Genomic DNA, 13,664 nt, shown 5'->3' on the forward strand with positions numbered 1-13,664 from the left:
AGTTGTCTTTCTTGCAGAATAGGTAACTCATCAGTGTTGAGACATGAGGAAGTGAGTTTTGTTGGCTGTTTATTCACAGCAGCTTTTCCTCTTACATAATGGGGCTTAGTTTTTACTAGGTATATTATTTATTGCTATTGTCACTGAAATCTCACTGCAGATATGTTTACTTTCCTAATTTATCTTGTATTGTGAAGAATCAACATGGACCCTGAAACAGAGGTGGGATTCAAATACCTGAACAACTAGTTCTATTATGTGATGCAGGACTGGGCCTCCAATGCCTAGAATGGACTTCCGGAGGTGGTATCATGCACTTCCGGTGGGCTGTTCTAGGCCTGGAAGGCCTCCTCCAGGCCTCTGATGCCTAGAACGGACTTCCGAAAGTGGTATCCAGGCACTTCTGGTGGGCTGTTCTAGGCCTAGAATGGACTTCCAAAAGCCAGCTGGTTCTCCAAATTCAGGTAAATTTAACTACCGGTTCTCCCAAACTGGTGCAAAGCGGCTGAATCCCACCACTGCCCTGAGAGGAACTGGTAGGTCGGCTCACAGGATTTGTTGAGCCCAGGCTCTCAAGCATTAGATCAGGGATTCCTGTGTTTGTGACAGTTCTTGACTGATCCCTTGGTTCATCTATAGATCTGTCATTTTAATTCAGTCCTTTCCTCTCTGCTCATATTACTTTCAGTTCTTGTTATGAACTCCTTCATGGCTGCAACTTTATGTTTGCTATCAAATTTGTACAAATCGGTTTCTTCTGAGAACAATCTCCTTTCTTATAGGTTAAAATGATTAGCTTCAGTGAAATTGGTTCCTTCTTTACATTTTTGCAAGTTTAAAATACGTGTGTTCCTGCATCTCCCCCCCCACACACACATGTATCACATATGTTGTTTCATTTTCACTCTGATTTTGATTTCTTAGAACAAAGACTAAGATGTTATTCATGTTTGTATTGAACAGGTTGTAACCTACTTGGCAGGCTGTGGTCTTCAGAGCTGCCAATTGCTTTTAGCAGCTGGATACCCTGATATTGGTTGGAATCCCATAGAGGGTGAACGGTATCTCTCATTCTTAAGATTTGCTGTCTTTGTTAATGGTAATTTATTTATTTATTTGATTTATATTACAACTTTCTGTTTAAATATAATTTAAATACCCAAGGCACTTAAAAATAAGTATTGAATTGACATCAGTTAAGATTACTCTGCTAAGACTTGATTTTCTCACTTGCTACACAGCAGAATGACAGCTGAAACTGTTTAATAGTGTATACCAGGCATGTCAAACTGCCGGCCCGTGGGCTGGATGTGTCATGCCGAAACCACGCCCACCCCATTGCCGGCAATGGGGGGAAAGTCCCAATACATCGCATGTTGTCACGTGACGTCGCGAGTTTGACCTGCCTCGTGTATACCATCAGGCTGTATAGAAACATTTGCAAACATATACTAAAAATTTTGTTACTCTAGAGCAGGGGTAGGCAACCTTGGCTCTTTTATGACTCGTGGACTTCAATTCCCAAAATTCCTGAGACAGCCATGCTGAGGGGAAAGGGAGAGGTTTCCAAGCTGAGCCATGCTGGCTCAGGAATTCTGGGAGTTGAAGTCCACAAGTCATAAAAGAGCCAAGGTTGCCTACCTCTGCTCTAGAGAATAATCTACTTTATATGGCATATAACTCATTGCACCATGCATATAAATATATACATGGCACAGAACAATAATGTTTGGCCAATTTGGTGAGAGAGGATTTAAATGCAGATAGTAATTATATAAAGGTTAGGTGAGTGTAAAATTATTACAGTGGCCTCTCGACTGTAATGGCACAATCTGTTTGCAAACACACAGGGGCCTAGCGGTCTGGCAATCTAAGCCTCTGACTCCTATTGGGAGATTCCTAGATCAGGGCTCACCCAGATCTTTTGTATTTGGATTTATATTTTGTTCAGATAACTGTGTTCTGTGTTTTGTGGGTTTCCAGGTGAAAGTGTTGAAGAAAATGCCTGTGTCCTTGTAAAGCTTCTTATTCGTCGGCCGGAATGTTTTGGCCCTGCTCTCAGAGGAGAAGGAGGGAACGGTCTGTTAGCTGCTATGCAAGAAGCAATTAAAATTTCTGAGAACCCAGCTCTAGATCTTACTTCTCAGGGTTCTAAGAGAAAATTGTAAGTGAATGTTATCAGAAGGCTAACAAAGTAGGATAAAAAATAATCTTAAAGAGAAATGCCAAAAGTGCCTTATCAGTGCCAGCTGGCTGCTCCATAGGATTTCAAACAGGAAAGTTTCCCAGCCATGGCAAGAGTTTGATTTGGCAGCTTTCATGCTCAACATTCTTTCCACTAATCATTTTTTGTAATTCAGAATCTAAAAATCTAGCATAGTGGTAATTCTGATAATACTGAAATGAAGTCAGAATACATTTCTTCTGTGTTTTCATCCACTCATTTGCCTTATATAGCAGAATATATTGTGGAGATACATTTTGACCCAATACAATTGCAGTGATAATTGTGCAAGATTAATTATAGTTTGTTAATCTTTATTTATAGCATATCTCAAGTTATCCGTAAAATTTCAGGTTTCTTCAAAAGCCAGGAAGTAATGAAAAGCATTATATTGTACTGTATAAAATAGTACATATACATTTTCAGTTATGGTTGATCGCACAGTCCACCAGATTAGACTGAATTTGGCATTTTTCATTCACCTATTGAGTCCTTCTCAAGGACCTGAGATAGGCAGACACTGTTTGATGATTTTAGAGATATTGTTGCAGGATGTAAACTGTTCCAAGTTAGGCTGTATTTTGGTATTGACTGATGGTAATTTTGTCAATGCCAATAGTTTTCATGGGGTGCTCCAGGTGCTATTTGTAATATCACTAGGTGCCTGGTGCTACCCAGTGGCATAGCGTGGGGGGTGCAGGGGGGGCCGGCCTCACCGGGCGCAACATCTGGGGGGGTGCGCTCGCACTCGCAGCTCTCTGCCCCTGCCTGGCTCACTCACTCTCTCTCACTGCAGTGCTGGCTGTGCGAATCCGATCCGAGCCGCCGGGTCGCCGCCCACTGTGGAGGGGGGGTGCCAGGCGTGTGGTGCGGTGCGGAGAGAGAGCGAGGGACTATCTGGGGGAGGGACAGTGCAGACTCAAGTGCTAAAATCCACGGGTTAGGGGGCGCAAATTACTTGCCTTGCCCCGGGTGCTGACAACCCACGCTACGCCAATGGTGCTACCATTGCCATCTTTGCAATGGGTAAGCATCTTTCTTTTATCATTACAGTGCTTTAATTAGTTGCCTGCTTTGTGAGAATTGGAAAATAGTACAGAAGTAATATTTGAATTCCTCCACTGATATCAGTGCCAAACTACAGTTCAACAACATTCAAGTTATTTTATATAGAATTTTTAATTTCCCATATGAAACAAGTAATGCAATGAAATACCTATAAGACTTAATGGAACTGAAAGCAGTATGTTTCTGTTGCACTATAGTCTCTCATTTTGGTTAATTGGAGAAGGAGAAAGCTGACATTTTCCTTTTTTCTGTTATTGAAAAAGATTTTCTTTGTAATTTAACTAAACGTGATTAAAGTAGTTTGACACAAAACTAAAAGCAGGCAGCTTTTTTTTGAGAAAAGTTGCTTAGAGAAAGGATATATTAATATGAAAATCAATTAGAGTACATTTTCTTCTTTTACATTTGCTACTTCCCCACACAAATTATCTTCACCAGATGCTGTTATAGTACCTGAAACATGTATTATGATTATGTAAATTAGATGGAAGAAGCAGCTGGGAGAGCAAAGGTGATTTGGAGTAAACTTATAATGGAAAGAGAAAAATTAAAACATAGCATGGACTGTATACCAATCCTTTCCAGAGTATTTTCCTTCTTTCTTTCCCTCTTCTTTTTAAAGGCTATTCAGAATTCAGTACACATGTGTATGTAAGGTTTAATTACATTTAGAAGGATGTATTTATATCAGACTACTACGTTCATTTCATCCTAAGAATTTGTCAGTATATTTATTTATTTATTTATTATATTTTTTATACCGCCCTTCTCCCGAAGGACTCAGGGCGGTGTACAGGGCAATAAATACAAAAAAGAGGAATACAAAAGTTAAAAAAACGATTAAATATTTAGCCCAGTTTAAAACAGTATTAAAACATATTAAAACCCCAACCCTAACCCATCAGACCAGGTCAGACTGCTCGAATAGATATGTTTTTAAGTCGCGCTGGAAGGAGCGAAGGTCGGGGGCCGTCCGGAGCTCAACCGGCAAGCGGTTCCATAGGTCTGGCGCGCCCACAGAGAACGCCCTCCCCCTGGGGGCCACCAATCGGCATTCTTTGATCGGAGGCACCCTGAGGAGGCCCTCTCTGTGGGAGCGCACTGGGCGGAGGGAAGTTGACGCCGGCCGCAGGTGTTGCCGTAGGTAATCCGGACCCATGCCATGTAGGGCTTTGTAAGTCATTACTAACACCTTGAATCTCACCCGGAGGGCAACCGGCAGCCAATGCAGCTCGCGGAGCAAAGGTATAGCATGGGAGTATCGGGAAACCCCCAGCACAACTTGCGCGGCTGCATTTTGCACCAGTTGGAGCCTCCGAGTGGACTTCAAGGGCAGCCCCATGTAGAGAGCATTACAGTAGTCTAGACGAGAAGTCACGAGCGCATGAGTGACTGTACGCAAGGCATCCCGGTCTAGATAGGGTCGCAACTGGCACACCAGGCGAACCTGGGCAAAGCCCCCCTTAGTCACAGCTCCGATATGCTCTTCTAAAGAGAGCTGTGAATCTAGAAGGACCCCCAAGTTGTGCGCCCTATCTACGGGGGGTAATAGCTCACCCCCCATGGCCAAAGATGGAATAATCGGGATTTCCCGGGATGCTGGCACGAACAGCCACTCAGTCTTGTCAGGGTTGAGCCGAAGCCTGTTCCTCCCCATCCAGACCCGGACCGCCTCCAGGCAGCGGGACATCACGTCGAGGGCATCACTGGGGTGGTTTGGGGTCGAAATAAAAAGCTGGGTATCATCAGCATATTGATGATACCCAACTCCAAAACCACGAATGATCTCACCCAGCGGCTTCATATAGATGTTGAACAGGAGAGGCGAGAGAACCGATCCCTGAGGAACTCCACAAATGAGAGGTCTCAAGGTCGATCTCTGCCCCCCTGCCAACACCGACTGCGAGCGTCCCAGAAGGTAGGAGGAGAACCACTGGAGAACTGTGCCTCCCACTCCTAACCCCCTGAGACGTCGCAGCAGGATACCATGGTCGATGGTATCAAAAGCCGCTGAGAGGTCTAAAAGGACTAGGACAGAGGAGTAGCCCCTGTCCCGAGCCCGCCAGAGATCATTCACCAGTGCGACCAATGCCGTCTCCGTGCTGTACCTGGGCCTGAAACCCGATTGGTACGGGTCTAGATAATCAGCTTCATCCAAGAACAAAGGGAGTTGTTGCGCCACCACGCTCTCAACAACCTTCACAAGAAAGCGAAGGTTGGAGACCGGACGAAAGTTGTTCAATATTGCTGGGTCCAAGGCAGGCTTCTTGAGGAGGGGTCTCACCACCGCCTCCTTCAAGGCGGCAGGAAAGCTACCCTCACTCAAAGAAGCAGTAATCACTGCCTGGAGCCAGCCTCGTGTCCCATCCCGGGCCGCATAAGTCAGCCAGGAGGGACACGGGTCCAACAAACACGTGGTGGAGCTCAGCTTCCCCATGATCTTGTCCACTTCTTCAGGAGTCACAGGGTCGAACTCTTCCCAGATAACATCGACAAGGCTGCCCGTATCCTCATCGTCAGACTCTGCCCAGTCGGAGTCCAGACCGGTCCGGATCCGAGCGATTTTGTCCGACAGAAATCGACTAAACTCCTTGGCTCGACCCTGCAAGGGTTCCTCCCTCACCTCCTGATTAAGGAAAGAGCAAGTTACTCTAAACAGGGCAGCCGGGCGATTGTCTGCGGACGCGATGAGGGTGGCAAAGTGGTTAGACCTTGCCGCCCTCATCGCCGCAAGATAAGTTCTCGTAAACAACCTTAGTCGTAACCAGTCGGATTCAGATCGGCTGGATCTCCAACAGCTCTCTAGGCCCCGTCTCCGACGCTTCATCTCCCGGAGCTCCATGGAGAACCATGGAGCCCATTGGGATCTGCGCCGGGTCAAGGGCCGCATGGGTACAACTTGGTCGAGTGCCTCTGTGGCTGCCCTTTCCCAGGCTTCCACTAGGGCATCGACCGAGCTGTGAGCAAAGGAGGCAGGTGGGGGCCCAAGCGCCGTCTGGAACCGCTCAGGGTCCATCAGGCGCCTAGGATGGAACCATCTTATTATATGAACTACTATAGGGAAGCATAGCAGGAATTTCAGTTGGAATGTGTTTTATTTGTTTTATGAAAGCTCTAAAGAAAAAAGGAATAAATTTAAAAGTAACATTTTGTATTTGTAACAATTTGCTGTAGAGTTAACATTACAAAAAAGTATGAAAAGTATACAATATAAGGTAGCAAATTGACTTGCTTACACTAAAGAAGACAAATTGCTTAAAAACATAATAGTACTTTTGAATTTTCTAAATAACCTCAGTATTTATTAATGGCTACATGGTTTCTTTTCACTAGTTTAGAAGAAGATGAGGAAGAGGAAGAGATAGTCCACATGGGCAATGCAATAATGTCTTTCTATTCAGCTCTTATAGATTTGCTTGGCCGTTGTGCACCAGAACTCCATGTAAGTACGGTAGCTTTGTTATTTTTGTAGGAACAGGAACTTTAACACATGAGTTTTCTAAATTATCAATACGTGAATTATTTCATTTCTTGTCTATGTTCAGTGGTTGATCATTCATACTCCATAAATATTATAAATTTATAATTTCAGTAAAAGGAGAAGAAATTATCAAATTAATATGCAGTAATGGAAAGAATTAAGAATCAGAAGGAATAGGATATAAGGAAAATAACTCCAATGCATTCCAAGAAAATGCACTAGTAGTTTCTCCTGACTGGTAAAGGAATGGACATAATACAGTACATGGAAAAAGTTCCAGTTTCTTAATAAGAACAGAAACATTTAAATCTTGTTGATGTGACCTCTAAGCTATCTTCATTTACTGAATAAAAAAAACAAGGTGGTTAGGTTTATAGATGAACGGAAACTATTTTAGCAAAGATCCCTTAGATTAGGGGACTTGATGTTCAAGGACCTTTTATGTATTTACTTATTTGTTAGCTTTCCACCAGGAGTTAATGTTAATCCATACTCTTTCCTTCTTCATTTAGTTTATTTATTTATTTAGTATATGGCATCTTCATTTAGTTTATGAACTCAATAAAGAATAGGGAACATGTGGCCTTGTTCATAGGTTGATGAACTAAATTCTTATTAACCCCAAGTAGCAAGGCTGATAGTGAGAAATACTCTGAATTATAATAAAGTACTCCTGGAGGGTCACCACTACTCTTTTTCCACTCTCCTTTTAATCCAGTCAACCATCGCCGCCCATGGTAAAAAATTCCAGTTGTTCCTATTTCTCTTTGTTGTATATATCAGTATATAGCACTAATTTAAGCCATAGAAGTATTATTTGAATATAAGTATTGAAATAAGTCCCTATATTTGGAAACATAGGAGGAAATGTGAGAAAGAAGATGCATTCTGCTTTATTTATACAAAAGAAAAATGAACTTAAATTTAAGTGGATCTTCCTAAAATGGATGTTAAGATAGAAAAATCTGCCTCCATTGCCATATTCTCAGTAAATCTTAAACATTTTAATATGAGCAAAATCACTGAAGGGAAAACAAGTTGCTTTTATATAGAAATATTTTTATCTCTTAGCATTCTTGAATATTTGTAAAAAATAAGAAAATATTTCTGTGAAGATAAGAAAAATAAGAAAAATGATATAACATTCTTTTACAGCTTATCCAAACTGGGAAAGGTGAAGCCATTAGAATACGGTCGATTTTGCGTTCTCTTGTGCCAACAGAAGACTTAGTTGGAATTATAAGTATTCCATTAAAACTACCAACAATAAACAAAGGTAACTATGATAATCATTCTAACTTGAGTTGGGATGGAAAATCCAAGCAGCAGATTCCTTTGTTTCATCTTGTTCAGATATTCTCCTAGATTAGAAAAGCTTACAAGATAAGATAAAATAACCTTTATTGTCATTTTTTTTACTGTGAGCACACTGGCACACATTAAAAATGAAATTCTGTTGCCTGCTCTCAAAGGTGTACACATATATAACACACATATAAACGTGCTATATACAACATATGTATATACTTACATTCTTAAATATAAATACATATAAATATTAATCACTGTCCCTGTATGAATAGATTGTAAAGTATTTTAAGTTTCTCTTGTAATTGTATTAATTTTATCATATTATAATTATATGCCAATAATTATTTGAAATGAATAAGAATATTACAAAATGAGTTTAAATTATATTTAACCAGCTTGCTATGTAAATTATATGATAATAAAGCAAACATTTATTTTACATAAACTCCTTGATTATGTAATTGTCCTATATCCCAAACCATGGTCTATGTAGAACTATATATGGAACATTCTAGATTTTGCCTCTTAATCTCTTCATTTTCAGCTATCAATTATGTAGAAATCTTTTTGAGAGGAGGGAGATTATTATTTTTTTAAAAAACCAGCTCACTGTAGATGGTGGTAGATGACAGAGTACATTTTATAGGTCTGTGGGTATCAGTCATAGGAATGTTGCACTTAATAATTCCAATAGGATGTCTTCTGAATATTGAACTTCTTGAAGGGACTATGCCAAGTCTTCAAGACAGCGTGACATCTTGAAACTTGGAACAGCAGGTTTGGAGAGGCATTTTGGTGTCCTGGGGAAGCAACTGACAGAATAATTGATATAGATCCCTATAAAATGCATTTCTCTTTGATATTCTGATAAAAATGATTCCCAGGGCCATTGTGTCCACGTAATTGTAAAGATGTAAAACAAACTCCATAGAACTTGTAGAGGCCATAGTGCAATGAAGCAAAATCCTATTTTGGTGAACATATTGGTGGCTCCCCCAACCAATATCTATAGGTAAACCAGAGTTTTGTGTGTTGGAATCTGGCATTTTGATTTATTTTTATTTATTTATTTATATTTCACCTTTCTTAACTGCCCATCTCCCTCAGATAGGGGCTCTGGGCAATGCAGAATGTTAACAGTATAATATTCCATAGGAACTAACAGGTCACCATCTGAAAATTCCTTGACTTGTCTTCCTGTTTTTCAAATAAGATCATAAACAGCAGAGAAGAGATTGCTATTTTATATCATAAAATAATAACAGCTTTTCAAGGTGGAAGAGCTATTATTTATGTAGTTGAAAATAACACATCATACAGACAAAAGATATCAGAAGAATAGAGAAAATGGCAAGGCCTGCCAAATATATATAAAAAATAGGGCCTGTAAAGAAGGGAAAACAAGCAAAACAGCACACAACAAAACCATGTTGATAAAAGATTTGAATCCTGAATTTGATAACGCAATGGTGAAACATTTGTTACATTTATATCCTAAAGCAAATTCAAACTATTTTTTGGTCATCTGTTCAGTTTCCTCATTCTTGGTATAGGATTGTGTTTGTCTACTGGTATTCAAAAACTGCCTTTATTAACCATTTATTAACACTTTAAAACTTCAGAAGCCCCAACACACACACACAAACACACACACACACACACACACACACACACACATCTCTTCATTTTCAGCTATCAATTATGTAGAAATCTTTTTGAGAGGAGGGAGATTATTATTTTTTTTAAAAACCAGCTCACTGTAGATGGTGGTAGATGACAGAGTACATTTTATAGGTATATATACAGTATATATGGCTGACTGATGGCTGACTGATGAGAACAAATTGTTAGCAAGCCAAAAAATTTACACAAATATGAGCTGCCACTGCTGTGGCTACTGCCTGTAGATGGCCTTGGGTTAGGCTGAAACAGGAAATAAGATTTGTCCCGTGTCTGGGACTAAGCAAGTGTATTCTGAATGCTTAACAAACATTCAACATATATATATATGTGTGTGTGTGTGTGTGTGTGTGTGTGTGTGTGTATATATATATATATATATATATATATATATATATATATATATATCCAAGTTATATTTTCATATAACTTAAATTTCAAAGATTTTACTATAGGACCATGCAATCATATGATCTGTGCATTTGAATTTAGATTTCTGTATTTTGGCCTTCTCTAAAGTCAAAGGAAGTGAATGTTGAAATAATGACAGCCTTGAATAAGTGACTATCAGACCAGCCTTGCATTTTCATGTGTTTGCGGATAGAAACTGTATAAGGCTAAACTGAATAATGTGGAGCAATATTTGTACTGAAATAAGGGCTCTTTTTTTGTCAGATGGAACAGTCACTGAGCCAAATATGTCTGCAATGTTCTGTCCTGACCACAAAGCACCTATGGTGCTTTTTCTAGATCGTGTCTATGGTATAAAGGACCAAAGCTTCCTCCTTCACCTTCTGGAAGTTGGATTTTTACCAGATTTAAGGGCATGTGCTTCACTGGATACAGCTGAGTATTGTATGCTATTATTCTCTAACTGTGTTCAGATTTGCTTCATGATAGTATTGGAATTTAGCTAAGTACTATAATTTTATTTTCTGTAATTAGACTGTTGTAATATTTATTTTAAACTACTCAAGGCTTACCAAAAACATTAATGAAACAAAGCATTAGTAAACAGTGATAAAGAAGTTAGTTAACACCAAACTCCACTCTTTAAAGATCTTACTCAGGCCAAGGTAAATATGTAAGTGATGATAGGACAACTGAGAGGCTGGCTATCTATCCATCTGCCTCTCTTTTGTCAGACCATTAATTGTAATAAACGATTAGTGGTTTAAGAATAAAATAAAATAAAATAAAAACCCCATAACAACCATAAAATCTGTAACTACAAAAATTGTGCCCTAGCTAAACAAAAATGTACTGAAATTATCAGGCTTTAAAACTCATTGTACGTGACGTACACTTGAACCTATCCTGGGGTCTTTCTAATGTTCTTTCAGCCAGCAGAGGTGAGAACTTTTCCCACCCTGTTGGCCTTCTGAAAGGGCATTAAAATCTAGTATTGCCAGTTGGCTTGGGACCCTGAAGGGGATTCTCTCTGCTGGAGGTGATTGACAGGGTAAAAGGAAGATCTCACCCCTATGCTGTCTGATCGCTTAATTTTAGTGAATAATAATAATAATAATAATAATAATAATAATAATAATAATAATAATAATAATAATAATAATAATAATAATAATAAGTTGGAAGGGACCTTGGAGGTCATCTAGTCCAACCCCCTGCTCAGGCAGGAAACCCTATACCATTTCAGGCAAATGGCTGTCCAGTCTCTTCTTAAAAACCTCCAGTGTTGGAGCATTCACCACTTCTGGAGGCAGGTTGTTCCACTGGTTAATTGTTCTAACTGTCAGTTTTATATAACTCTTCTTAATTTTAATTGCTTTTATATTTATCTTTTACTCCTTGTAAGCTGCCCAGTCATCTAATCAATGAGATGAGCAGCATATAAATTTAATCAATCAATCAACAAAAGTAAACAACAGTATATCAACCCTCAACCCATAATATGCACATTTAAATGGCTGCTGTAGGTAATACACAAAGCAAAAATTATATATATAAAAAAACCCAACTTCTTATGGGCCCAAACTAACCTCCCAGGCCCTAATCCAGGAACATAATGAGTGTTTATAACCTGCAGGATGTAACCTATTATGTTACAATTTTATTATGTTATTACATTTATAATGTTATATTTTCATCTTGTTACTGCTGGCATGTCTATGTGCTTCTCAGAATCAGACATGATTGGAATGACATCACACACATGATGACAGACAGACAGACAGAGACAGAGTTGAATCACTAGATACAATAAAGATTAAATGCAGGATGAAATAAAAGAATGAAGGAAGAAATAGAGGTTTTTTTTTGGTTTTGAGCTACAGTAGACTGCTCTGTGGATAGAATATCTGCATGTTGTAATATATAAAAAAGTAAAAACCAGAAGAGAAAATACAGATAGTAAAAAAAATAGTAAGTAATGAAAAAAAGAAAATAGAAAAAGAATCTTAAAAAAAAGAAATAAGAAAGATGTTAAAGAAGCAGCTTCCGATATTCTTGACAGCGTTATGGATACCTAAAACATTTCAGGCTGTAAGAACATCTTTTTCAGGAGGAAAGGAAAGACTGATACAAAATACACATTTTAGTTTTGATGATGTAGGGCTGTCTCCTACATCAAGCCAACAACCCTCTAGCTCTGTAGTTTATTCTGGAAGTTCATTGACATCTGTGTTTTTCCCAAACTATAAAAATAAGAAAGGCAAGAACTTTTGTCAACATGCATTCATGTATCTGGCCTGAAGGTCTTAAGTTATTGTGTGGCCCTCTGAGAAGAATTATGCTTGAAGTATTCAATAATAAAACAGAACATATATTAATCAGGTAGTAACTGTATTAATGTGTATCTTTTATGCAGATTTCTCTAAGTACCACCGAGACAGCTCTTGCTCTAAATAGATATATTTGCACAGCTGTGTTCCCATTACTCACACGGTGTGCTTCTCTCTTTTTGGGATCTGAGCATTACATCTCTCTGATTGATTCCGCTCTTCACACAATATATCGTCTGTCCAAAGGGCGCTCTCTTACAAAAGCACAAAGAGACACAATTGAAGAATGCTTGCTTGCTATCTGCCAGTAAGTATTGACATACAATCTTCTTCTATTTCTTGCGGAAATAATGTCTCTAATATAATTTACAGTATGTGACATTCATTGGGCGAGGGAAGGAGTAACCTACAAAGAAACTTAGAACAAAATTTGTGTCAGCAAAGAGAGTACAAGAGGAGGCTACCCATCTATAAGGGAACAAGGCAGGTTTAATTCACTTTGTCTACACTACAGAGTATGAACCAAGTTAGCTTTAAATAACACATATTCATCCTTAAATAAAGTCGCATATTCCATCACCTTCAAGAAATCTATTAAGTGCAGAAGTTGCACTTTGGGAGTGAAAAAAAACAATAGTTTTTCTCCAATTTACACATCCATTCTTTCTATGTGTTTGATTTAAAAGCAATATCAGTTAACTGAGCATCAATTGAGCATTTTTTTAAATAAAACAATGATTTTGAAAAATAGATGGGATTTCCAATCTAGATTCCTGATATTTCACACTTTGCTATAATATCATTATCCAACAATATTGCAGTCTATAAATATTAAATTATCCTAGTCATCCTAGAATATAAAAGATTGGTATTATTTTTCATAATTAGGAGCCATATTTTTCTTTCAAGAAAATTCTCAGCTTTAGGGGCCACGGGAGGTGTGGGTAAGGATATGGTGAAATTATATGGTATAAGATCAGTCATCACTTTTTGCTTGCTTAATAATAAAGATCTAAAAAGACATTTGCATTATATATGGTCTAATAAAGTTCTCTGAATTCTGCCTTTTTGATGAAGTGATTTTTTTTAAACAGCCTTTTTTTTTTACCAAGCATTTGTATTAAATGTCTTGCATTTCAGCTGACCCTGTAAATGTCTT

The 13,664-nt window shown here is 38.7% G+C and overlaps 1 protein-coding gene across 1 annotated transcript in view; it reads left to right on the forward strand.

Annotated features, from left to right (window-relative positions):
• RYR3 (ryanodine receptor 3) overlaps positions 1-13,664 on the forward strand; it is a gene marked incomplete at both ends in the record, with an annotated part of 301,173 nt that overhangs the window by 168,501 nt on the left and 119,008 nt on the right. The window contains 6 exon segments of the mRNA XM_081324758.1: positions 964-1,099; positions 1,984-2,164; positions 6,626-6,734; positions 7,929-8,049; positions 10,440-10,663; positions 12,592-12,812. Coding sequence (XP_081180884.1) covers positions 964-1,099; positions 1,984-2,164; positions 6,626-6,734; positions 7,929-8,049; positions 10,440-10,663; positions 12,592-12,812 — 992 coding nt within the window.

The sequence above is a fragment of the Vipera berus genome, assembly GCF_964194415.1.
Source record: "Vipera berus genome assembly, chromosome: 1".
Lineage (NCBI taxonomy): Eukaryota > Metazoa > Chordata > Lepidosauria > Squamata > Viperidae > Vipera > Vipera berus.